Consider the following 27,920-nt stretch of genomic DNA (forward strand, 5'->3'; position numbering starts at 1 on the left):
TAAAGTCATTGCGTCAAACGCAGAGCAGCAGCCGTTGCCGTTGTTCCATGGCAGTTGGAAATAAATAGGACCACGGAGAAGGGACTGTTAACCGAAAGATCTTCTGATGAACTATCTAGCCAGACTTTTGCGGTTAACATGTCAAATGAGGGAAAGGCTTAGCTTTTCACGACATAAATCAAGGCTTCAAGAATAATATTTTCGTGGACCCTGTCAATTTTCATTCAAGGTGAATAGCAAAAAGATGGTCGATACGTTATTTTCAACTTGACGTTCCGTGCCCGTTTTTGTGTTCCAGGAAGCTTTCGAGCGGATTAAGGTGTTTGATTTATCCTTGCAAACGGTCTTGTTAGTAAATCGAGTACGTTTGATGTCTCTGACTGCAGTTAGACAATTATAAATATCAGCACAGTTCCCACCTCGTCAGTTCATTGACTTGTTTGAGCCATCCATGATGATAGCTAGCTAACGTTAATGGTTTCTTTCTTACTTCATCTTTATCACTATAGCTAAGCTAATGTACCTAGCTGCCTAGCTACTGTCTGGATGTTTTCCTACCCATAATTTGCAGTTTTTAGTATTTCCAGATTATTTTCAGTTTGGTGGATGAAGTGCTGACAGGGGTTTATTTTTTGGTCTTGGGAAAGTCTGAGGCAGATCTGGCATCCTCTGGTGTGACAGAGAACAACAGTGACATCATTGGTTGGAGGGAATGGCCCCAGCCCTGACCAAGCTCTCCAAAGACGTCCACGGAATGCACCTGGCGTCCAGCAACATGGATGCAGATGGGGCAATGCTCAACATGGAGTGTGATCCTCAGTTGAAACTGATGGAGGACAGCTATGCTCAGAGGGTGTGGCTCAACCTCTCCTCTCTGCCCTTTCTGGACACTTGTTGCTCAAGCAAGAGTCCCCTTGACTTTCCCGATTCGCTCCTGTCCCCTCTGCTACAGGCCTCGGCTGGCCAGTACAAAACGGTTCTTCTCTCCAGCCCCGGTTCCCTGCTCAGCTTCCTGTCTCTCAACAAAAACCTGAAGCATTCCCTGGCTGCCTGTCCAGGTGCACAAGACATGTATTTGGTTCCTGTCCCTGAACACAATAGCCAAGTTGTGGCTCAGCAGCAACAGCAGTGTCAACACAGTGGCCATGGACCAGATGGCTATGATATCCCCCAGTCCCCTTCAAAATACTGCCAGGGAGATCTCATGTCCCAGTATAACCCTACTGTCCCCACACCCCTCATTGAGAGGCAGGAGGAGGGGGGCTCCAGCAGCACAGACACAGCTCCAGCACAGCTGTGGGCCAGGGGAGCTAGGAGCCAGGGCCTGGAGCAGCCTGTGACTGCATTGGTAGAGGAGGCATTGAGAGAGCAGACCCACTGGCATCTCTCCCAACAAACGTCTCAGCTAGAACGGGCTGGGCGGCTCCAGAGGAGGCTTCAAGCTCTACTAGGGGACCATGCCTCTCGCCACTGCAGCCTCCAGCTGGAGGGTCTGAAGGGGAGTCAGGGCAGGGAGACCCCAAGTCCCCCCTCACCCCCTGCAAACACCAAGCCCTTTGATCCAGCCATGGGGCAGAGACAGACAGGTACACTGAGCCGCAGGACCCAGGGCCGTGCCCTACTGCAGACCTCCTTACCGCCATCCCCCTCCACAGACATCCAGGAGTTTACACGCTATGCCCAGGCCGTGCTGCGCGGGGTTCAGGAGGCTGTAGACTCTGATGCCACAGAGAGCAGCTCAGATGAAGAGTTGGAGCCTGACCAGAAATGGGGGACCACGTCTCAACCAGTGTGAGTACAGACATTCTGGTAATGTGCTGTAATCATGTTATAGACCTGTTAATTACTTATGAGAAACAGGAAGTCTGTTGTTCAGTTGAATAAGAATGGTAGAGAATTCTATTTCATGCTTGACTGGGATGCAAAAACGTTGTTGTAGTCCTAACTGTATGCAACAGGAACACAGCATTTTCAGAGTTCAAACTATGTTTCTGGATGAGTTTTGTTAAAAGCTGTGAGCTGAACCTGTAGCTTTGTTTGAGCTTGGGTCTGTTTCTCATATTTCAGACATATTTTAAAGAGCTGTGGTGTTTTCCTGGATACCACAGTGGGTTATCACAGCTAAATAAACAGGGTTAAGGGCAGAGGTAGGCTATGAGAAACACATGCCATCTGTGTGGCAGTGAGTGAATTATACATGGAAAAACACAGACCTTATACTTGAAATTACATTTCACTTGACAGCATTCAACAAAACCGGCTGTTAACATCATATAACCTCTTTAGTTTGCGGCAGAGGCAGCAGATTCCTCCTATTCACCTGACCCTCTACTACAGTACGAACAGAACAGACCCTCTCCTCTCCTAACCTACATCCAGGCCAGGTACATAAACACAGACTTTGTAAGGCCATATATCCACCCCCACACACTGCCTCGGTGGAAGAGCCCTTTGAGTCCTCCTCTGAAGTCTGTGTGACCCAGATCATGAGATGAGGAAAGTGTTTAGGGCTAAATTAAGCGGATGTAATAATGGTTCTGCTATGGTGTGTCTCTCTGCCTAGGTAGGAGTAACAGCTCTCTGAGACTCAAACACTGATCACGCCAGGTTTCTTAGCATTTGAATCATCCAGAATTTAGGAAGGTTTCATGTTTCTCATTATAGTTTGTTGGGAGGTTTGAACTTTTAAGTAAGTAGCAAAGATGAGCCAATTTGTCTTTAAGTTCGAGGCAGGCAGCACATCGCCAGGTAACCTGCTCTCACTGTCTGGAATGTAGTGACTGAGGAAGGGGACAGGGTTTGCGTGGGGCAGAAGGGACCAAAGGGGAATGTGGAGGGGATGCCTTTGTGATTCCCTGTCTAATAAACGGGGGGGTGGATGAGAAAGAGTTACAGGTTTATGAGCTCTGGGAACAGGGGAGAAGTGGAGAAGAGGTGGAATGGGGGGTTGATGATTTGTTTGGCAGGGTGGAGGGGTGGTTTGGATCTGGCATCATCCTGGCAGCAGCAGTCTTGTCTTTGTTGGAGCCCCTGTCTCCTGCTGGGTAGAACAAAGAACGGTTCCAAGCCTATTCTATTCATTCCATTTCTATGGGGTAGAATGGTCTGTCTCTGTGGCCTTTCATTAGCTCCTTCATGGGGAGAGGTTATGGCATGCACCTCCCCCGGGAATATCTCCTCCTCCGAGACTAGATGGGCCATTTTTGGCCCCTCTTCCTGCAAAATGTGATAACAATGGTTACAAGGATAACATTGGGAAGTCAAACTCTTGTTTTCTGTCCTCTTTCAGTTTCACTCACCTATGTTAATAATTTGATGTGGGAGTTACTGTGGCAGGCTAGGATAAATATTTTAAAGTGAAATGAGGGGTACACCCTGTAAACCAGGTATGGGCAACTTTGATGGGAGTGGGGGCCACAAAAATCTGAACTCCTCATGGCCGCAGTGGCTTGCGGGTCTGTGTACCCACATCCACATGCAAACATGCAGTCAGAGCTGGCCCTAGCCTTTTGGGGGCCCTAAGCAACATTTCCTGCAATTCTAAAGAATGTTCTATAGGGTGGAGAGAAATGTTTGTGACTAACAAAATCAATGGTGGCCAACCCGGTCAATAATTGGAACATGATTACTGTAAGTTTATGTAGCTGGCCACTAGAGCAGAATTGTTTTAGAAAATAATGTTATTAATGACAATTTGCGGGTATTATTTAATGAAGCTGCCAGTTGAGGACTTGTGAGGCGTCTGTTTCTCCCACTCCTCTTTCTATTCTGGTTAGTGCCAGTTTGTGCTGTTCTGTGAAGGTAGTAGTACACAGCGTTGTATGAGATTTTCAGTTTTCAGCTGTGCTAACATGATTGCAAAAGGGTTTTCTAATGATCAATTAGCCTTTTAAAATGATTAACTTGGATTAGCTAACATAACGTGTCATTGGAACACAGGAGTGATGGTTGCTGATAATGGGCCTCTGTACAACTATGTAGATATTCCATTAAAAATCTGCCGTTTCCAGCTAAAATAGTAATTTACAACATTAACCCTGTCTACACTGTATTTCTGATCAATTTGATGTTATTTTAATGGACATTTCTAAGTAACGCCAGACTTTTAAATGGAAGTTTATATTATTTAAAATAATAATTTTGGGGGGATTGATCCACGGGCCATCCCAGCTGTAAGCTTTACTTTATGCCCAGACCTACAACTGGAGAAATACGTGTTTAAGAAAGCAGAGCTTAGTTAATACAGATAGGCTGGCTTTTTCCTCAGTTGGGATCAGGGCTGAAAACAACCTGTGTGTAACTGCAAGAGTAAAGAAATGCACCAGCAGTATAGAACAGCTCCAGGTCCACTGTGTATTTATCTTTGTTGAGCTGGCCTGGCAGAGAGTGGATGGGGGGGTGTTCCATTGGGCGGCAGCAGTGTCTCTGGAGAATGAAGATAATGCCCAGGTTCTGTGTGCTGTTTGTTTTTGTTGCAACCCGAGAGGGAGGGAGGAAGTGCCTCTCCTCTGAGACTGTTTGACTGGGGATGGGGGTGGCAGCTTTTTACACTTTGACGGTGTGGATACGTTCCACCACCTAGCCTACAACTCAGGATGTCAAAAGTAATTTTGTCACTTTCCTGATTGTAAAATCAAACCAATCTTGAAGTGGTCTTAGTTTGAGTGTTACAGCATTGGGCCTGTGTTTGTTCGTGTGGGGGTATATTTATGTCTATGCCGTACCAGTCACCAGCCGACCCAGCCAGTCTGATGAAAAATGTTCCCTTTAGTTGTCCACTCTAAGTGGCTTGCTCCTAGCATTCCCAGGGTCGCTACATAGAGCCATGGTAACTAACCTAACTGGACTGTGGAACTGCCTGCCAGAAACCAATGTCTAACCCTGCACTACAGTAATAGTGGAACGCAGTCAGAAGCGCCATGGAAACCTACACAGTTTTCTAATGATTTATTCGTGGCCTAGATATACTTTATACTCATCTCAACAGAATAAAAATAAAGCCTCCTCATCTGCCATATAACAAGAAAAAGCTGATATGCAAAAGTAGCATTGTCATCTAGTGCTTTAAAATGTAGGTCATAGTGTAGGCTATTTGTTGACGGTACTGTGTAAATATGAACCGTATGTCCTCAGCCTCTGTACTCTTGTTGTGCTGGGCTATCTATGTTATAAAGGTCAGTAAACCTACACACACTCCAACCGTTCAACCTGTTTCAAGGAAAAGGTTGTCTTTTTAATAGATGGGGGGGAAGAAAAAGAAAAAGGATACAAAACCTACAGAAATTATGAATCTAGAAAAATACGGAATTGTTTGTCTGGTCATAGGCTCTTTCTACCTCTCTCTTTGTGTCTGTCTGTCTCCCTCTCCAGTAGGTGTGAGTGGAGGTGGCAAAGGGAGAGGGCTGAGGTGGGCAGCGGGTGGACCTGGCTACAGCTGCATGTGGCAGAGCTTGAGGGACGCATCCAACAACTGGGGGACCTGCACAAACAGATCACCTCCACCAAGGTAAGGCCCAGTTCCATAGGCCTCTAGTGAACCCTGGCGCACGCACGCGCACACACACGCACGCGCACACACACACACACACACACACACACACACACACACACACACACACACACACACACACACACACACACACACACACACACACACACACACACACACACACACACACACACACACACACACACACACACACACACACACACACACACACACACACACACACACACACACACACACACACACACACACACACACACACACACACACACACACACACACACACACATATATATATATATTCCCAGTTAAAAAAAAAATATATATATACACACACACACACACAGAGAGGACTCGATCCCCTAGGCTCTAGACCAGGCAGGAGGGGTGAGGTTGTCATACGCCTGTCTGTCACTTGACTGTGTTTTATATCTTCTGTACAAAGCCTTCTGAGGTTTGACTAGTTAATTAAAAGGTTGTGTTTTAGATAAGGATGTGCAGCATTCCTCCTCTAATCAGCCTCTGCCCTTTTTAGAATTAGATGCGCCTGTGTGTGTGACATCACAGTGTGGACCTGTTCTTGTAAAGTGCCTGTGGTGTTTTTAATCTCTCATTAGTTTTCCCAGATCTAATTCACTCATTGTTATGACAGCCCCCTCCTCCTGCTGTCTCCGGACAGCTGTAAACACCATGACCTCCCTCACGACCTTTCCTATGATCATGTGTGAATCAGTGGTGGCCGGTGGCACTTCATCAGCTTATAGTAATGGCTGGAATGGTTTCAAGCACATGGTTTGCATAAGCCATATGAGCCGTCCTCGCCTCACCAGCTTCCTTTGGTGTGTGAATATGCCCTTGTGGCGTTGATAGTAGTGTGTTTGTGGTCCCAGGGTGGTGTGGTCTTGGCGGATTCCCAGCCAATGACAGACGGGCAGATTCAGCAGACGTTACTAACGGAGACGGCAGGGCTGCCGTTCACATCGAGGGGCAGCGCTAGAGACCCTCCCTCCGACATGGAGAACGAACCCAGCAGCCCCACACGCCTCCTCAGGAATATACAGAGACAGGTAAATTTTTACTTTTTATTTAACCTTTACTTCAACAGTAACATTGAGACCTAAACTCAGCAAAAAAAAAACAATCGTCCTCTCACTGTCAACTGCGTTTATTTTCAGCAAACTTAACATGTGTAAATATTTGTATGAACATAACAAGATTCAACAACTGAGACATAAACTGAACAAGTTCCACAGACATGTGACTAACAGAAATGGAATAATGTGTCCCTGAACAAAGGGGGGTGTCCAAATTAAAAGTAACAGTCAGTATCTGGTGTGGCCACCAGCTGCATTAAGTACTGCAGTGCATGTCCACCTCGTGGACTGCACCAGATTTGCCAGTTCTTGCTGTGAGATGTTACCCCACTCTTCCACTAAAGCACCTGCAAGTTCCCGGACATTTCTGGGGGGAATGGCCCTATCCCTCCCCCTCCGATCCAACAGGTCCCAGACGTGCTCAATGGGATTGAGATCCGGGCTCTTTGCTGGCCATAGCAGAACACTGACATTCCTGTCTTGCAGGAAATCACACACAGAACGAGCAGTATGGCTGGTGGCATTGTCATGCTGGAGGGTCATGTCAGGATGAGCCTGCAGGAAGCGTACCGCATGAGGGAGGAGGATGTCTTCCCTGTAACGCACTGCGTTGAGATTGCCTGCAATGACAACAAGCTCAGTCCAATGATGCTGTGACCCTCCACCTCCAATCGATCCCGCTCCAGAGTAGAGGCCTCGGTGTAACGCTCATTCCTTCTACGATAAACGCGAATCCGACCATCACCCCTGGTGAGACAAAACCGCGACTCGTCAGTGAAGAGCACTTTTTGCCAGTCCTGTCTGGTCCAGCGACAGTGGGTTTGTGCCCATAGGTGACGTTGTTGCTGGTGATGTCTGGTGGGGACCTGCCTTACAACAGGCCTACAAGCCCTCAGTCCAGCCTCTCTCAGCCTATTGCGGACAGTCTGAGCACTGATGGAGGGATTGTGCGTTCCTGGTGTAACTTGGGCAGTTGTTGCCATCCTGTACCTGTACCGCAGGTGTGATGTTCGGATGTACCGATCCTGTGCAGGTGTTGTTACATGTGGTCTGCCACTACGAGGACGATCAGCTGTACATCCTGTCTCCCTGTAGCGCTGTCTTAGTACGGACATTGCAATTTATTGCCCTGGCCACATCTGCAGTCCTCATGACTCCTTGCAGCATGCCCAAAGCACGTTCACGCAGATGAGCAGGGACCCTGGGCATCTTTCTTTTGGTGTTTTTCAGAGTCAGTCGAAAGGCCTCTTTAGTGTCCTAAGTTTTCATAACTGTGACCTTAATTTCCTACCGTCTGTAAGCTGTTAGTGTCTTAACGACCGTTCCACAGGTGCATGTTCATTAATTGTTTACGGTTCATTGAACAAGCATGGGAAACATTGTTTAAACCCTTTACAATGAAGATCTGTGAAGTTATTTGGATTTTTTCGAATTATCTTGAAAGACAAGGTCCTGAAAAAGGGACGTTTCTTTTTTTGCTGAGTTCAGGTTTCTTTTTCAAATGAGCTTTGTAAGGGTCCAATGATATATGTAATGAGTTATCATTAGTTATGTCAGAGATCGGAGGGCTTTTTAACCCAGCAAATCATCAAACCAAAAATGTTGATTAGTCAAAAGGACCAAAGCAGCCGTTACTGCTGTTTAGTGGTTAATCACACACAACAATCAGTGAGAGTCTAGCCCTGCTGCTGATGATAGGACAGCTCCACTCCCAGTACATCTCTGGTTTTTATGTAGGGCAAAGTCTGGTTGTAGTGCTGCTGGCCTTTGTCTTCTTGACTGTAAGGGGTTGTGACAGGACAGTCTCCAACCAGAAAGCCTCACTTCACATTAGATTACAGGTCTGGGGAGTCGGGACTTATCTACCATACTGCTTAGCAGGTGGGGGGCTATGTAGACCTATAGGCCTATATGTTTCAGTTCAGTAGATACTGTATATAGAGGATGATCTGTTGTTGTTGTCCCCACAGAGTGCCCAGCTGAGCCAGATCGTCAACAGCCTGATGCCTCCTCTGAACCTCTCTCCTTCCTCCTCTCCCATCTCCTGCAGGTGGAAAGGACAGAACAAGAGAGTCTTCAGCAGGTAGACCCAATAAGACCAGCCAGCCCACATTGTCATTTCCTGCGCAGTTTAGTTTATTAGGATTCCCATTAGTTGTTGCTCATGCAGCAGCTTCCTGGGTTCCAGCACCTATGGTAGTTGCGTGGCCAGCCCAGCCAGTACAGTACAGCTCGGTTTGGCCCGGTAGTGTGAAAAAGGTAATGGTGACCTTGACCCAGGATCATGTCAAAAACAGATATTCCAACAGTTTTCTGTAATTAATTGGCTACACTTTGCTAATGACAGTGCAATACTGTGCAGCTGTATTCATCGACCTGGCCAAGGCTTTCGACTCTGTCAATCACCACATTCTTATCGGCAGACTCAACAGCCTTGGCTTCTCAAATGACTGCCTCGCCTGGTTCACTAGCTACTTCTCAGATAGAGTTCAGTGTGTCAAATCGGAGGGCCTGTTGTACGGACCTCTGGCAGTCTCTATGGGGGTGCCACAGGGTTCAATCCTTGGGCCGACTCTTTGCTCTGTATACAGTGATCCCTCGCCACTTCGCGGTTCACTTATCGCGGATTCGCTATTTCGCGGATTTTCATAATGCATTTTTTATTTTTTTTTGGTGCATTGTGCTCTGCATTCTGATTCGCTAAAAACTCACTCCCGCTTCTTGTATCAAAACATGCTACGAATTGTGCTATCATTTTGTCGTCTCGTGCAGTTATGTGTACGTACATAAAACAGCTTGGCAAATTTACATTAAGTTGGCCAGGAAGGAAGGAAGGACTAACGCTTGGTCGCTTAGCAACCATGGTGCGAATGGCCACTGAACTTAAGCGAGTAGCTGAGGAATGGGACCCTTTGATGAGCCGTTCATTACAGTTCTCCAACGTAATCGATGGTGGCATGTCGGTGTACAAGGATCTTTTTGCAAAGAAGAAAAAAGAGCGACAACAGCTGCCTATCACTATGCTCTTCTCCCGAACAAACACACCTGCACCGCGGGCTTCAGAAGAAGAGAACACTGCAGAGCGCAGTCAGGATGCAGCGGCCCAGTCTGAAGAGCAGTGAAACGGCCTACACGTGAGTCACTGTATTTGTATACATGTAATAGTTGCTAATTGTAAAAAAAAAAAAAGTTTTCTATTTCGCGGATTTCACTTATCGCGGGTCATTTTCGGAACGTAACCCCCGCGATAAACGAGGGATTACTGTACATCAATGATGTCGCTCTTGCTGCTGGTGATGCTCTGATCCACCTCTACGCAGACTACAACATTCTGTATACTTCTGGCCCTTCTTTGGACAATGTGTTAAATAACCTCCAGACGAGCTTCAATGCCATACAACTCTCCTTCCGTGGCCTCCAACTGCTCTCAAATGCAAGTAAAACTAAATGCATGCTCTTCAACCGATCGCTGCCCACACCTGCCTGCCCATCCAGCATCACTACTCTGGACGGTTCTGACTTAGAATATGTGGACAACTACAAATACCTAGGTGTCTGGTTAGACTGTAAACTCTCCTTCCAGACTCACATTAAGCATCTCCAATCCAAAATTAAATCTAGAATCGGCATCCTATTTCGCAACAAAGCATTCTTCACTCATGCTGCCAAACATACCCTCGTAAAACTGACTCTCCTACCGATCCTTGACTTCGGCGATGTCATTTACAAAATAGCCTCCAACACTCTACTCAGAAAATGGATGCAGTCTATCACAGTGCCATCCGTTTCGTCACCAAAGCCCCATATACTACCCACCACTGCGACCTGTATGCTATCGTTGTCTGGCCCTCGCTTATTCGTATATTCGTCGCCAAACCCACTGACTCCAGGTCATCTATAAGTCTTTGCTAGGTAAAGCCCCGCCTTATCTCAGTTCACTGGTCACCATAGCAGCACCCATCCGTAGCACGCGCTCCAGCAGGTCTATCTCTCTGGTCACCCCCAAAGCCAATTCCTCCTTCGGCCTCCTTTCCTTCCAGTTCTCTGCTGCCAATGACTGGAATGAATTGCAAAAATCACTGAAGCTGGAGACTCATATCTCCCTCACTAGCTTTAAGCACCAGCTGTCAGAGCAGCTCACAGATCTCTGCACCTGTACATAGCTCATCTGTAAATAGTCCATCCAACTACCTCATCCCCATACTGTTATTTATTTTTGCTCCTTTGCACCCCAGTATTTCTACTTGTACACTCATCTTCTGCACATCTATCACTCCAGTGTTTAATTGCTATATTGTAATTATTTCGCCACTATGGCCTATTTATTGCCTTACCTCCCTTGTCCTACCTCATTTGCACACATTGTATATAGTCAATAAAACAATAGAAAAAGTATGTTTGTTTATTCCATGTGTAACTCTGTGTTGTTTGTGAGGCACTGCTTTGCTTTATCTTGGCCAGGTCGCAGTTGTAAATGAGAACTTGTTCTCAACTAGCCTACCTGGTTAAACAAAGGTGAAATGAAATGAAATAAAAGTCTTTCTCCTGTAATAATTATAACAACTGCTCCCAGTTCCACTGTTGCTTACCACGTCAGAGGATCAAAGAAAATAGAAATCCGGCATAAGCTGTCAATCAAAAGCCAGATGATCAAATGGTATTCTATAAAGAATAGAAGGACTTTGTGGAATTTCAGTCACTGTTCTGTGGATTACTGAGATGCCAGAAACTAGATCCTGTAGGCAGGGCTGTTTTATTTTAATTTAAATGGAAGTGACATTATGGTTCCTGGACAGCCCTGTTTTTAGGCACAACCACTCCCTCTAACAGGCTAGGGTTGTGGAGGTCTTTGGGTGGTACCAACTACCCTCAAGGGTGCTGTACTGTAGGACTTCACAGAGCTGCTATTTTTATTTCTGTCACAGGCAGCACAGCAGAGTATGTTTGTCTAGTTTTTATCTAAGAAATGTAAAGCCTGATCCAGAGGACAGGGAGGTGGGGTCTAGGAGGGCCAGGGAGGTTACTGTGATCTGGCAGGATAATGAACAAAATCATTTTACTTCCTGTAACCAAGGGAAGCCTGACCCACCAGAGCTGGAAATGACAGGCCCCTAGTGAGTGTTGGACTAGCAATGTTCTAAAGCCAGTATCTGCAAGTCTAGGTACCAAAAATGGAACCCTATTCCCGACTTTTGACCAGGGCCCATAGGGTAGGAAATATATAGAGTGCCATTGGTGCCGAAGCCCTACTCTACAGCCCAAAGAGGACCTCAGATCTCCTATCCATCACTAGTGATATTAAGGATGCTCTAGCTATCCTTAAAATAACCCTTGGAAAAGTTTCACAATGTCCAGCTGTGATTTGGATAAAAGTCATTTAAGCTCAGGTTCCTACTTCCTCTTGCCTCCTTTTTACTCTCAATAAAAAGTCTTCACCTCCCCTGTTCTGATCTGACTCCCACGCTGCCATGGATGTCATGGAATACAGATCATATCTGACTGGGACCGCTGGGTTGGATTGTTTGTTTTGAGTTGTTTAAGGGCATCTGGGCAGCTCTCTACCAATAGAACTGTTGCATTTGTGTGTTGAGTGAATAAAGTGCTGTGTGTTTAGTGACTTAGGTTGAGTTTCAAATGGCACCCTATTCCTTATAGTGCACTACTTTTGACCAGAGCCTTCTGGGTGCCATGCCATTTGGCCCATATACTAAGTGTCCCCTCTGTTGTCCCCTGCAGTGGCCTGGTCCTGGGAGGATGTGACGCCTTCTCCCAGAAGGCACCCAAGAGGAGGAGAGTGAACCGCAGAAGACAACACCTCCTCCAAGTGGACGCCACCTGTGTCTCAGCCCGCACCCGACCCCTGGTGATCTATCACAAACCACCACTCTTCATCAACACCACCCACACCAGCCGCAGACAGCAGGTAGCAACCCTCAACACTACCCACACCAGCCACAGACAGCAGGTAGCAACCCTCAACACTACCCACACCAGCCACAGACAGCAGGTAGCAACCCTCAACACTACCCACACCAGCCACAGACAGCAGGTAGCAACCCTCAACACCACCCACACCAGCCACAGACAGCAGGTAGCAACCCTCAACACTACCCACACCAGCCACAGACAGCAGGTAACAACCCTCAACACTACCCACACCAGCCACAGACAGCAGGTAGCAACCCTCAACACTACCCACACCAGCCACATACGGCAGGTAGCAACCCTCAACACTACCCACACCAGCCACAGACAGCAGGTAGCAACCCTCAACACTACCCACACCAGCCACAGACAGCAGGTAGCAACCCTCAACACTACCCACACCAGCCACATACGGCAGGTAGCAACCCTCAACACTACCCACACCAGCCACAGACGGCAGGTAGCAACCCTCAACACTACCCACACCAGCCACAGACAGCAGGTAGCAACCCTCAACACTACCCACACCAGCCACAGACAGCAGGTAGCAACCCTCAACACTACCCACACCAGCCACAGACGGCAGGTAGCAACCCTCAACACTACCCACACCAGCCACAGACGGCAGGTAGCAACCCTCAACACTACCCACACCAGCCACAGACGGCAGGTAGCAACCCTCAACACCATGCGCACACACATACACACACACACACACACACACACACACACACACACACACACACACACACACACACACACACACACACACACACACCTGCTGCCAATAATGGAATGTCAGATGATTGAAGTATACTAAATTTAAAGAAGGATAAGAGAGTAAATCAAGCTGGCCTTATTTGTTTATGCAGAGGGACTCATCTTGACATTTGAGAATGAGTTATAGAAACTCTTGCATATTAGTGTTTTTGTCATGTATGTATAAATAGAAACAGGGATGATATTAACTCTTTGAGAACAAAGGTTTACTAACCTGTGAGCTGCTGGCTTATTTAAAGTGGAGTATTAATTGTAGCTGTAGTCTTTAGAAAGGGACCCTGTGCTGTGTGTCATGATGTCCGCTGTGTCTCTGAGATGTTATAGTCTCATCATGATGCTGTGAAGAGCTCTCTCTTAACAAAACACAGAGTGGAGCAGTTCATTTTAATGTGACACCCTCCATGACTTCTATTCTCAACCCTTGATTTAGTCTGTTCTGACTTGTAAATATCAACGTGCTCCAGAGTACAGCTTCAACCTGCAACACATAGCCCATAAGGCTCTGTTCAAAAGTAGTGCACTATATAGGGAGTAGGGTGCCATTTGGAACACATCCAGTCAGTGTATCCATCTCTCCAGTCTTGCTACTAATCCTCTAGTCTCTACTCACCAAGCCACAAAGGGAGCCAGCCAGGAGCACCTCACTCTAACTGATGTTATTACAGAGGAAGGCAATGTGCCAAGCCTACTGACATTTTAATGGAGGAAAGAGAAGAAAGCTGTTCACGACTTTAACTAGTTTCATTAGCGTGATTTAGCCGAGCGGCTGGCTGCTCCTCCAGGTCACAGTGACTCACAGCAACCGCATAGTAAGGCTACATGTTAGCAGAGCTGAGAAACCAGCTGAGGTGGGGCTAAGTCACATCTGTATGTTTAAACATATACACACATTCCCCTGGGTCATTTCTTTGCTAATGAGTTTGTGGTGGTCGTTGGTAACTCTCTGATAGCAATAGGCTACTATCTTCAAGAGCCACAGGTGGTTTGAGTTCATAAAAATGTCCTGCATTAAATCACCGGTATTCACACCTGGTCCTGGTGTGTAGAGAGTAAGTTATTCTAGAACCTTTCTCTCTCCTGTAGGACCCAGCCTCCCTCTGTCTCACCTGTGCCTCCTGTGATCCCCTGGCACTGTGTTCTGACCCAGCCTGCTCCTCCAGCAGCACCCTGACCTCCAGGACCAGTCACACTATACTACACCCTGCTCTCTGTCTCACCCCAGGTAGGCACATCTCTCACTGTGCTGGACAGACATTATGATACTGTGTGTTATTGTGTTAAGTTAACTGTACTGTACCACACCCTGTTCTCTCTCACCTCAGGTAGGCGCATCTCTCCTAAAACAGCATAGCTATGGAAATATGTCTGCTTGGGTTAACTGATGCCAGTGATTAATGTTGTGTTATAATTACTGTGTTGTTCATCATATTGAGCTGTATGCTTCAACTCTTTTGTCTGGAAATAGCTATATTATTCTGTTGATGGTAGGTAGATGAGGGTGAAAGGTACGATACAATACTTTACTTTATTGTTCATTTACACTGATCAAGATAGTTGTGAAAATAGAATACAGAACAGTGTATTCTGAGAAATGATTTAACAGTAATTCTCTTTGGCATCTTACTGGGGGACTTGCACAGCAGCATGCTCTGAGTCAGCCAGTCTAATCATTAATCTACTGTTGCTCCTCGCTGCTTGCTCTGTTGGCCATTCCCTGTAGGGAGGTTAATGATCCTAAACAATCCCAATGATCCTCGCTGGGCAGAAGGGAGGGGTTCTGAGGCAGTGGGCCGTGGCTGGAGTGATGGGCTGGCTAGAGGGGCTGAGGGGCTGTGGGCACTGGGCTGTGACTGATGAGGAGAGCACTGGGTCAGTCTTAGAGACGTAACTCACACAGCTCCAGTCGATTTCCTGTCAACCTGAATATCACCCCACGGACATTGATTGAGCTAAAAACAAACGACACAAACACCATAAGGAATATTCTACTGACAATTATTATGTGGAAGATCGCCATTTCTCTTTTTGCCACTCCCTGTGTGTTTGGGTTTCTTTAGCAGTAGGTGGGAAGGGAGGAGATGTTGTGAGAGATGGTAAGGGAGAGATGTTAGTTTGTGTGTGGGTGTGGGGGCGATGTGGTGGGTGTGGGGGCGATGTGGAGGTGGTGTGTGTGTGTGTGTGGGGGCGATGTGTGGTATGGGGTGTGTGTGGGGGCGATGTGGTATGGGGTGTGTGTGGTATGGGGTGTGTGTGGGGGCGATGTTGTATGGGGGTGTGTGTGTGGGGGCGATGGGGTGTGTGTGTGGGGGCGATGTGTGGTATGGGGTGTGTGTGGATTTTAGAGCACTCTCGTCTGAGTGTGCCAGAGCGCAGAATAACTGATGAATTTATGAACGCACAACACCCGCTAGATATGACTGGTGTCAGTAAACGTCGGCAAAAAAAGTTATAGTTAGTCACGAACGCTCTAGATATCATGTAAACAGCCTGGCTAACCAGCTCTGCTAATAAAATGGTCACAGTGAGGTGTTCTCTCATTTGTGTCTGGAAGTAGCTAGCCAACTTTAGCCAGTTAGCTTGGGTGCTTGGTTTGAGAAGAGAGAAATTGATTTTGTCTGTGTAGACTCTTGTCTTTGGATGAGACAGATGTTTTTTAGGTTTTATTTGCTGCAGTGTCTGTTAATTGTCCAAACGCACACCTGCTCTCCCACTCTATATTGCTATAGAATTTTCACAAATGCCTTAGAATGTTTGGGAATTACGTATACTATGAATTTATGAAAACGTGAAAATGACCATATCTGCTCGCTTGTCAGAAAATGTTAAAAAAATAATAATTGTGTAATTCCCGAAGGAATCGGGTGTATTTGAACAGATTTTTAATGAGATTTCATGTTGCTAAAAAGCTGTCAGTTCCACTTTAACATGGGTGCTGTGTGCTTCCAGGTTGCGGCCACAAGCAGCATGGGAGGCACCTGTGGGGAGGGGCCAGGGGCGTGTCAACTATCAGGTGGGCGGGCTCTGCTCAGACCCCACACAGGAGAGCCTATCGCGGGGGGAGGAAGAGGAGACATACCCACAGGACCATGAAAGGTATGCATGATCCCTGGGATGGGATTTTTACTCAGTAATCAGGAATTCCTGCTTTTTTGAGATCTATCCAACATTAATTTCAATTAGAAATAAACCTAACCTCTAGCCAAATCTTGATTTCCTATGTTGTCCTACACATATCCAACTAGTTATTACATACATGTAGCCTGCGAGTGTGGTCATTACATGTATGCTATGTAGCTTGTTACAGAACGACCCATGGCGTTAACAGTTAGATGTTGTTGGTCTCTAGATGAGGAGGACTTCCTGTCTCAGCTGTCAGACCCTGAGGACAGTCCAGAGGATAGCCTGGAGGATGCCGTTACACCCCAGACCCCACACACACGCAAACGGGTACCACACACACGCAAACGGGTACCACACACACGCAAACGGGTACCACACACACGTTCTGATCTTTTATCCTCGCGGGGACCTAAAATGTATTTCCATTCAGAATCTTATTTTCCCTATAACCCTTACCATAACTTTAACCCGTAACCATAACTCCTCAACCTTACCCTAATTCTATCCATAGTTTTCACCCTAAACCTAACCCTTCAATTTAAAATAGTCTTTGTCCTCATGGGGATATTGGAAATAGAAGGATAGATAAACCAACTAATATCTTGAGAATTGTCTTGTAATGAATACTGACATCTAGTGGAGAGGTTTAGAACAAACGGTGTGCATTATAGGCATATAGCCCGCTTGTTGATTAGTGAGCTATGCTACAGTATTTTTTTTATGCTGTTCTGTTCTCAGGGCCCAATCCGCAGACGTCAGGGAGAGAGTGTTTACAACATTGACAACATCATCATCCCTATGTCCCTGGCTGCCACTACCAAGGTGGAGAGACTTCAGTACAGAGATATTATAACACCCAGGTATGGCTTCTGGTGCTTGTTCTTTGGCTTGAGTTACTTCTCAACAAAAGCTAAAGCCACCAGTTTTTGCTTAACTGTATTTTGAGTTTGATCAAACCTCCCAAGAAATGAGTCTGTTCTTTGATGTCCTATGATCTGAGGACACCCCATCAAATTAGTGGATTCAACTATTTCAGCCACACCTGTTGCTGACAGATGTATACAATTGAGCACACAGCCATGCAATCTCTATAGTCAAACATTGGCAGTAGAATGGCCAGTACTGAAGAGTTCAGTGACTTTCAACGTGGCACCGTCATAGGATGCCACCTTTCCACCAAGTCGGTCAAATTTCTGCCTTGCTAGAGCTGCCCCGGTCAACTGTTAAGTTCTGTTATTATGAAATGGAAATGTCTAGGAGCAACAGCAGCTCAGCCGCGAAGTGGTAGGCCACACAGGCACACAGAACGAGATCACCGAGTGCTGAAGCGCGTAGTGTGTAAAACTAGTCTGTACTCGGTTGCAACACTCACTACCGAGTTCCAAACTGCCTCTGGAAGCAACATCAGCAAAATAAATGTTAGACGGGAGCTTCATAAAATGGGTTTCCATGGCCGAGCAGCCGCACACAAGTCTAAGATAACCATGAGCAATGCCAAGCGTCGGCTGGAGTGGTGTAAGGCTCGCCGCCGTTGGACTCTGGAGCAGTGGAAACGCTTCACCATCTGACGGACAAATCTGGGTTTTGCAGATGCCAGGAGAACGCTACCTGCCCGAATGCATAGTGCCAACTGTAAAGTTTGGTGTCGGAGGAATAATTGTCTGTAGCTATTTTTCATGGTTCTGGCTATGCACCTTAGTTCTAGTGAAGGGAAATCTTAACGCTACAGCATACAATTATATTCTAGATGATTCTGTGCTTTCAACTTTGTGGCAAGTTTGGGGAAGGCCCTTTCCTGTTTCAGGTCCATACAGAAATGGTTTGTCGAGATCGGTGTGGAAGAATTTGACTGGCCTGCACAGAGCCCTGACCTCAACTCCATCGACAATGGTGGAAAAAGTACCCAATTGCTTGACTTGAGTAAAAGTAAAGATACCTTAATAGAAAAAAAATAAAGTGAAAGTCACCCAGTAAAATACTACTTGAGTAAAAGTCTAAAAGTATTTCGTTTTAATTATACTTAATTATCAAAAGTAAAAGTATAAATCATTTCAAATGGCTAATATTAAGCAAACCAGATCACATACATTTATTTATTTATTTTTATTTAGCGATGGCCAGGGGCACAGTACAACATGCAGACATAATTTACAAACAAAGCATTTGTGTTTAGTGAGTCCACCAGATCAGAGGCAGTAGGGATGACCAGGGATGTTCTCTTGATAAGTGTGTGAGTTGGACCATGTTCCTGTCCTGCTAAGCATTCAAAATGTAACGAATACTTTTGGGTGTCAGGGAAAATGTATGGAGTAAAAGGTACATTATTTTCTTTAGGAATGTAGTAAAGTAAAAGTTGTCAAAAATATAAATAGTAAAGTACAGATACCCCAAAAAACTACTTAAGTAGTACTTTAAAGTATTTTTACTTAAGTACTTTACACCACTGCCCATCGAACACCTTTGGGATGAATTGGAACGCCGACTGCGAGCCAGACCTAATAGCCCAACATCAGTGCCCGACCTCACTAATGTTCTTGTGGCTGAATGGAAGTTAGTCCCTGCAGCAATGTTCATACATCTGGAGGAAAGCCTTCCCAGAAGAGTGGAGGCTGTTATGGCGGCAAAGGGGGGACCAACTCCATATTCATGCCCATGATTTTGGAATGAGAAGTCAGACAAGCAGGTGTCCACATACATTTGGCCATGTAGTGTATTCCGTCACCTTACACATTGCTCTGCTCCTCCCTCCTTCCCTGTAGCTGGAGAGTGGTTGATAACCCACCCCTGGAGGAGAGGGAGGAGGAGGAAGAGGAGCTGCTGTGTGACAAGACATTTTCCCAGAGGCACCTGGAGTGTGAGCAGAGAGAGAAACTCCGCTGGACCTCCTGGGACAAGACCAGACACTATAGACGCACCACCAGGTGGGGACTGGGCACACCACACATCACCTTGCTGTTGCTGATTGATCCTGCAGTAAATATTCTTACCTCACTGGATCTCAATTCAATTCACAGTGTCTGTTTTTTTCCTTTGAGAATGAAGTCCGGCATTCTCTTGCTCTGTTGCAGTATTTAAAAAAAAAATATATATATTATAATTTTTATCGCCTCTCTCTGTAGGTCTGGCAGTAGGAACGATGGAGCAGGTGTTTCTGTATGGGACTGTGCTGTCAGGGGTGAGACCAGAGGTGACGTGAGCACTCACGTGGACTGGAGCCATCTGGACAGGGACGGAGCCTTGGAGTGGGTGGTAAGAAAGGACATTCACTGTCTAGTCTCTACCAACCTAAAGTCTGGATCCCGGTTCAGCTCTTTGTTACATTCTGAGTATGAAGTCTTGGTACTACCATCTATTAACCCTGCTGCTAACTGAGGAATATTCTAATCAATAAGCTATTAAGTATAATGCAGAGGAGTTGCTAGCAGAAACAATGCTAGTTTGTTATACACAAGTCTTCTAATGATCAAGCTGAATTAGAGGTTTTACTTTAAAATATGACTCGCTGAGACTGAAAACAGTTCCTGATCAAATCAAACTTTATTTGCCACTTGCGTCGAATACAACAGGTGTAGACTTTGCTGTGAAATGCTTACTTACAAGCCCAAGTAGGTTAAAATAAAAAGTAACACAATAAGAATAACGAGGCTATATACAGGGTGCACCGGTACTGAGTCAGTGTCCTGGGGTACAGGCTAGTTGAGGTAATCTGTACATGTAGGTGGGGGCGAAGTGACTATGCATAGGTAACAAACAAACAGCGAGTAGCAGCAGTGTGCAAGAGGGGAGGGGGGTGTCAGTCAATGCAAACTGTCTGGTGGTGATTTTAATGAATTGTTCAGCAGTCTAATGGCTTGGGGGTAGAAGCTGTTGAGGAGCCTTTTGGTCTTAGACTTGGCGCTCCGGTACTGCTTGCTGTGCGGTAGCAGAGAAAACACTCTAACTTGGGTGAGATATGGATATTGGGCATTTTATGTCAGAGATTGTAGGATAAATCAATGTTAGCTTTACATAGCTGGCCATAAATGGATGTTGCATTTTACTTTTATAGGTTTGTTATGTAGGCTTCTTCTAACCCATTGGTTTCTACCACAGTTAATAATCAGATTTTAAGCTATTAATTTACATACAAAATCAGTGTGACAGATTTCCAGTCATTCCATTTAATTTAATACCCCTTGATCTTCAAGACTAGGACTTCGAAATATACAGTAGATTAGCCTAATTCTTTTACCTGAGCATAACCCAAGATGTAAGGACATATTTAGCCTTCTGTTGTTTATGATTTTTGTTGTCATGGAGGACTGATTGGTTCATTGCTTCGAGTTGAAAAATAAATGCTGCTCTCATGGAATAGCATGCTTTGAGCACTACTGAAAAAGGCTATTTGCATGTGAAAAATGTATGCCATATGCTACATTTGCTATAGGCCTATTGTTTGCAGTGCGTTTGGAAAGTATTCAGACCCCTTTCCCTTTTTCCACATTTTGTTTACGTTACAGCCTTATTCTAAAATTGATTAAGTAAATAAAAAATCCTCATCTACACACAATACCCCATAATGACAAAGCGAAAACAGGTTTTTAGAAATTTTTTCTAATAAAAAAATTAACTAAATACCTTATTTACATACAGTGGGGAGAACAAGTATTTGATACACTGCCGATTTTGCAGGTTTTCCTACTTACAAAGCATGTAGAGGTCTGTAATTTTTATCACAGGTACACTTCAACTGTGAGAGACGGAATCTAAAACAAAAATCCAGAAAATCACATTGTATGATTTTTAAGTAATTAATTTGCATTTTATTGCATGACATAAGTATTTGATACATCAGAAAAGCAGAACTTAATATTTGGTACAGAAACCTTTGTTTGCAATTACAGAGATCATACGTTTCCTGTAGTTCTTGACCAGGTTTGCACACACTGCAGCAGGGATTTTGGCCCACTCCTCCATACAGACCTTCTCCAGATCCTTCAGGTTTCGGGGCTGTCGCTGGGCAATACGGACTTTCAGCTCCCTCCAAAGATTTTCTATTGGGTTCAGGTCTGGAGACTGGCTAGGCCACTCCAGGACCTTGAGATGCTTCTTACGGAGCCACTCCTTAGTTGCCCTGGCTGTGTGTTTCGGGTCGTTGTCATGCTGGAAGACACAGCCACGACCTATCTTCAATGCTCTTACTGAGGGAAGGAGGTTGTTGGCCAAGATCTCGCGATGCATGGCCCCATCCATCCTCCCCTCAATACGGTGCAGTCATCCTGTCCCCTTTGCAGAAAAGCATCCCCAAAGAATGATGTTTCCACCTCCAAGCTTCACGGTTAGGATGGTGTTCTTGGGGTTGTACTAATCCTTCTTCTTCCTCCAAACACGGCGAGTGGAGTTTAGACCAAAAAGCTCTATTTTTGTCTCATCAGACCACATGACCTTCTCCAATTCCTCCTCTGGATCATCCAGATGGTCATTGGCAAACTTCAGACGGGCCTGGACATGCGCTGGCTTGAGCAGGGGGACCTTGCGTGCGCTGCAGGATTTTAATCCATGACGGCGTAGTGTGTTACTAATGGTTTTCTTTGAGACTGTGGTCCCAGCTCTCTTCAGGTCATTAACCAGGTCCTGCCGTGTAGTTCTGGGCTGATCCCTCACCTTCCTCATGATCATTGATGCCCCACGAGGTGAGATCTTGCATGGAGCCCCAGACCGAGGGTGATTGACCGTCATCTTGAACTTCTTCCATTTTCTAATAATTGCGCCAACAGTTGTTGCCTTCTCACCAAGCTGCTTACCTATTGTCCTGTAGCCCATCCCAGCCTTGTGCAGGTCTACAATTTTATCCCTGATGTCCTTACACAGCTCTCTGGTCTTGGCCATTGTGGAGAGGTTGGAGTCTGTTTGATTGAGTGGGTGGACAGGTGTCTTTTATACAGGTAACGAGTTCAAACAGGTGCAGTTAATACAGGTAATGAGTGGAGAACAGGAGGGCTTCTTAAAGAAAAACTAACAGGTCTGTGAGAGCCGGAATTCTTACTGGTTGGTAGGTGATCAAATACTTATGTCATGCAATAAAATGCGAATTAATTACTTAAAAATCATACAATGTGATTTTCTGGATTTTTGTTTTAAATTCCGTCTCTCACAGTTGAAGTGTACCTATGATAAAAATTACAGACCTCTACATGCTTTGTAAGTAGGAAAACCTGCAAAATCGGCAGTGTATCAAATACTTGTTCTCCCCACTGTAGGTATTCAGACCCTGTGCTATGAGACTCAAAATTTAGCTCAGGTGCATCCTGTTTCCATTGATCATCCGTGAGATGTTTCTACAACTTGATTGGAGTCCACCTGTGGTAAACTCAATTGATTGGACATGATTTGGAAAGGCACACACCTGTCTATATAAGGTCTCACAGTTGACAGTGCGTGTCAGAGCAAAAACCAAGCCATGAGGTTGAAGGAATTGTCCGTAGAGCTCCGAGACAGGATTGTGTCGAGGCACAGATCTGGGGAAGGGCACCTAAAAATTTCTGCAGCATTGAAGGTCCCCAAGAACACAGTGGCCTCCATCATTCTTAAATGGAAGAAGTTGGGAGCCACCAAGACTCTTCCTAGAGCTGGCCGCCCGGCCAAACTGAGCATTCGGGGTAGAAGGACCTTGGTCAGGGAGGTGACCAAGATGCTGATGGTCTCTCTGACAAAGCTCCAGAGAAGCGAGAACCTTCCAGAAGGACAACCATCTCTGCAGCACTCCACCAATCAGGCCTTTATGGTAGAGTGGCCAGACGGAAGCCACTCCTCAGTAAAAGGCACATGACAGCCTGCTTGGAGTTTGCCAAAAGGCACCTAAAGGACTCTCAGACCATTTTTATTTTGTATATTTTTATTAAACCTTTATTTAACTAGGCAAGTTAGTTAAGAACAAATTCTTATTTACAATGACGGCCTACCAAAAGGCAAAAGGCCTTCTAAGGGGATGTGGGCTGGGATTAAAAATAAAATAAAAATATAGGACACAACACACATCACGATAAGAAAGACACCACAACACTACATAAAGAGAGACCTAAGACGACAACATAGTATGGCAGGAAAACATGACAACACAGCATGGTAGCAACACAACGTTACGACAACAACATGGTAGCAACACATGGTAGCAGCACAAAACAGGGTGCAAACATTGTTGGGCACAGACAACAGCACAAAGGGCAAGAAAATAGAGACAACAATGCATCACGCAAGCAGCCACAACTGTCAGTAAGAGTGTCCATGATTGAGTCTTTGAATTAAGAGATTGAGATAAAACTGTCCAGTTTGAGTGTTTGTTGCAGCTCGTTCCAGTAGCTAGCAGCAGCACACTGAAAAGACGAGTGACCCAGGGATGTGTGTGCTTTGGGGACCTTTAACAGAATGTGACTGGCAGAACGGGTGTTGTATGTGGAGGATGAGGGCTGCAGTAGAGATCTCAGATGGGGGGAGTGAGGCCTAAGAGGGTATTATTTTTTTTAAATTTAATTTATTTCACCTTTATTTAACTAGGTAGGCCAGTTGAGAACAAGTTCTCATTTACAACTGTGACCTGGTCAAGAAAAAGCATTGCAGTGCAACACAAACAACAACACAGAGTTACACATAAACAAACGTACAGTCAATAACACAAAAGAAAAATAGAAAGATCTATGTACAGTGTGTGAAAATGTAGAAGAGTAGGGAGGTGGGCAATAAATAGTCCATAGAGGTGAAAATAATTACAACTTAGCATTAATACTGGAGTGATATATGTGCAGATGATGATGTGCAAGTAGAGATACTGGGGTGCAAAAGAGCAAGAGGGTAAGTAATAATATGGGGATGAGGTAGTATAAATAAGCAACAGCCAGTGGGTCTTGCGACAGGTATACAGAGATGACCAGTTTACAGAGGAGTATAGAGTGCAGTGATGTGTCCTATAAGGAGCATTGGTGGCAAATCTGATGGCCGAATGGTAAATAACATCTAGATGCTCGAGAGCACCCTTACCTGCCGATCTATAAATTATGTCTCCGTAATCTAGCATGGGTAGGATGGTCATCTGAATCAGGGTTAGTTTGGCAGCTGGGGTGAAAGAGGAGCGATTACAATTGAGGAAACCAAGTATTGTTTTAACTTTAGCCTGCAGCTTTGATATGTGCTGACAGAAGGACAGTGCACCGTCTAGCCATACTCCCAAGTACTTGTATGAGGTGACTACCTCAAGCTCTAAACCCTCAGAGGTAGTAATCACACCTGGAGGGGCATTCTTCTTACAAAACCACATGACGTTTGTTTTGGAGGTGTTTAGAACAAGGTTAAGGGCAGAGAAAGCTTGTTGAACACTAAGAACTTTGTTGTAGAGCATTTAACACAGAATCTGGGGAGGTGCCATTTGAGTATGAGACTGTATCATCTCCATATAAATGGATGAGAGAGCTGCCTACTGAAACAAGATTCTCTGGTCAGATGAAACCAAGATTGAACTCTTTGGCCTGAATACCAATAGTCACGTCTGGAAGAAACCTGGCACCATCCCTACGGTGAAGCATGGTGGTGGCAACATCATGCTGTGGGGATGTTTTCAGCAGCAGGCACTGGGAGACTAGTCAGGATAGAGGGAAAGATGAATGGAGCAAAGTACAGAGATATCCTTGACGAAAACCTGCACCAGAGCGCTCAGGCCTTCAGACTGGGTCGAAGGTTCACCATCCAACAGGACAACAACCCTAAGCACACAGCCAAGACAACGCAGGAATGGCTTCTGGATAAGTCTCTGAATGACCTTGAGTGGCCCAGCCAGAGCCCAGACTTGAACCCGATCAAACATCTCTGGAGTGACCTGAAAATAGCTGTGCAGCGACGCTCCCCATCCAACCTGACAGAGCTTGAGAGGATCTGCAGAGAAGAATGGGAGAAACTCCCCAAATACAGGTGTGTCAAGCTTGTAGTGTCATATCCAAGAAGACTCGAGGCTGTAATCGCTGCCAAATGTGCTTCAACAAAGTACTGATTAAAGGGTCTGAATACTTAGGTAAATGTGATATTTGTTTTCTTTGTTTTTATACATTTGCAAAAATGTATAAACAGTTTTTGCTTTGTTATTATGTGTTATTGTGTGTAGATAATACTTTTTAAAATCCATTATAGAATAATGCTGTGACGTAACAAATGTGGAAAAAGGAAAGGGGTCTGAATACTTTCTGAATGCTCTGTATGTTTTTATTGTAGACACTTTATCTTGATAATTTGCAGCTGTTTAAGTCTATCAAAATCATGTGACCGTTAGGCCGGATTTAAAAAAATTTTTTTTTAGCAGCATGAATTAGATTGAGCAATTAAAGCCCCACTCGTGGTCTTCCTAATTTTAACTTGTTTTTGACAGTGTGGAGCACAATACCATGGAGGAGTTTAGAAGGGAGGAACGGCCTCAAACTTTTATTCCATAGATTGGGATCTGCACTATGCAGCTGTTCCAAGATCGCATTTTTCATTGGCTCTCCACTGGTTGCAAAATCAATGATTGATAGGCAGTTTAAACTTCTTCAATTCAACCATTAAGGTTAAACCACAACCACAATCCGTAAGGTGGAAATAGCTAAATGAGAGAGCAGCAGTGTGATTCACAACATTGCGCTGTGTAGATATCAATAATAGGTGATATCTGTATAGCCTGTGAACTACACCACTGCTGTCATCCTTACCTCCAAGTGTTTATATAAGTTGGATAATCTTTGGATGCCGACAGCAGTCGCACCATTTGAAGACAGCTTGGACTGTAGCCTACAAAAGCCTATTCCTGCTCTTTTCCCGCAATCCATCAAACACATTTGGTGCGTCAACATAGTGGTCTCTGACTTGTGGTCAGACTCGCTCAGGTGGAACAAACTTAAACTTGTACCTTTTTTCAATGCTGATTTGAATGTCATTGAGACAAACAAAGGTGTCATATTTTTTATTGAATTTAAAAGTTATCTTAGAAGTAATCATCTAGTTTTTCAATATCTGTAATCTGATTACACAATTTTTGCTGGTAATGGATTAGTAGTTACAGTTTAAAAAAAATCCATGACATGTTATCCGTTACTCCCCGACCCTGTTAGTAATGATGGAGTAGTGGCGGTGTCTGTCAGCAGGTAGGGAGAGTGCCCACTCTGTCACACATTCAGAGCGAAGGCTGCAGGCTCCCTGATGCGCAGGATGTGGATGTGAAGGTCACAGGGACCATACATGGTTTTTGCATGAATTTTGGTTTTAAATCTAACCCTTTATCACGGGAGAATAATGATGTACGGTGAGTGTTTATACTAGCTCAATCTAATTTTTGACATTCAGTTGCCCATGCTGTGTTACCCACATATGAAAGTGATAAATGTAATGTACTCGTATGTATCCCTCATTATTCGCTCCTCCCCTCTGTCTGCAGCACTGTTTCCCGTGGGAGAGTCGTGTGTTCCCGCTGTGTGAGGATGAGGATGTGGCTCTGAGGTGTGATGAAGAGGAGCAGGAGGAGCCTTGCTGGGAGGAGAGAGCGAAGGCAGAGCCCACCAGCAGCACAGACGAGAACAGTGTATCTGTTCAGTCACACCCATTCTCAGCCCTGTCTAGTACAACACCACCACCTGCTGTAGATGACGGGAACAACAGTCTTACAGCAGACAGCAGAGTCACCTGAGATGGCTTGGATTTACCACTGCACAGCACAGGTAGCATGTACAGTTACTTATAGAAGTGTGTATTTAGTGTTGTTGAATGCATGTATCAACCAGGCTATTGATGTGGGCTGGGTATGTCATAAAGCAGTAGTGTTACGGCGGAGAGCACAGCCACGCCTAACTTCCTTTCACTGATCCACTGCTTAATGGTTTATTCATGGTTAAATGGAAAGTGTGTTCCACACGCCTTTAAGTGCCTGTTTTCTGTCTTCAACAGGTATCCACTGAAGATTAGGAGACCTGAGGGACAGAGATACAAGAGGAGGCCTGAACTACCTGGAGGAGACGTCACACCTAATGTCTGCTACATTTCCTGAACACAGTGATGTTTTAATTTGGTTTTTTTTAAATTAGGGGAGTGTTTATATTTACTTAAATTTCTCCCCTGTATTGTAAGATATTGGTGTGGACTGTGTTGGATATTCAACATTTTAAATGTGTACTTTTTTAAAGTAACCCTGACCTGCATTCTTATTGAAGATCTGTGTACTAGTGCACTACTGACCGTAACCACTGTATGTACATAGTTGTTGTTTGATATTTATTTATGTTTCAAGACGTGTCTGAAAATGCAAAGTCTATATGTGTGTATGTAGGTATTTTTAGATTTTCACCAGTTTTACTCTTGGTTAACAGATTGTATTTTTCCGTAAGTGATCATTTTTATACAGACAAAAAAACAGGTGAAGTATTTCATTGTTTTTTTTTAGTTGGTGTACTTCTCATCTGACAGTGTAATCTCTGTTGAACACAAGTCATTAAAATCATTCAGGCCAC

General features: G+C 45.0%; 1 protein-coding gene across 4 annotated transcripts; it reads left to right on the forward strand.

Annotated features, from left to right (window-relative positions):
• The first annotated feature begins 17 nt into the window (after positions 1 to 17).
• Positions 18 to 27,920, forward strand: LOC139538889 (KAT8 regulatory NSL complex subunit 1-like protein). Of its 4 annotated transcripts, none has more exons than XM_071341438.1 (13): positions 18 to 1,791; positions 5,371 to 5,506; positions 6,397 to 6,573; positions 8,571 to 8,683; positions 12,337 to 12,523; positions 14,389 to 14,527; positions 16,252 to 16,398; positions 16,652 to 16,794; positions 17,164 to 17,285; positions 19,185 to 19,346; positions 19,545 to 19,674; positions 26,855 to 27,134; positions 27,361 to 27,920. In XM_071341438.1, the coding sequence occupies exons 1-12, from the start codon at positions 713 to 715 to the stop codon at positions 27,101 to 27,103; spliced, it is 2,784 nt and encodes a 927-aa protein (XP_071197539.1). In that variant the 5' UTR covers positions 18 to 712; the 3' UTR covers positions 27,104 to 27,134; positions 27,361 to 27,920. The 4 variants fall into 4 exon arrangements, with proteins under 4 accessions (XP_071197539.1, XP_071197541.1, XP_071197542.1 ...); XM_071341440.1 differs by having other exon boundaries at positions 16,652 to 16,773; XM_071341441.1 differs by having other exon boundaries at positions 16,652 to 16,752.

The sequence above is a fragment of the Salvelinus alpinus genome, chromosome 14 (genome assembly GCF_045679555.1).
Source record: "Salvelinus alpinus chromosome 14, SLU_Salpinus.1, whole genome shotgun sequence".
Taxonomy (NCBI): Eukaryota; Metazoa; Chordata; class Actinopteri; order Salmoniformes; family Salmonidae; genus Salvelinus; species Salvelinus alpinus.

Excerpts from the sequence above, each read along its gene's own strand:
- LOC139538889 (XM_071341438.1), top strand. The coding sequence starts at position 713 with ATGGCCCCAGCCCTGACCAAGCTCTCCAAAGACGTCCACGGAATGCAC. Across the intron at positions 1,792-5,370 it reads GGGACCACGTCTCAACCAGT|TAGGTGTGAGTGGAGGTGGC; the intron begins GTGAGTACAGAC and ends CTCCCTCTCCAG. Across the intron at positions 12,524-14,388 it reads ACACCAGCCGCAGACAGCAG|GACCCAGCCTCCCTCTGTCT; the intron begins GTAGCAACCCTC and ends TCTCTCCTGTAG.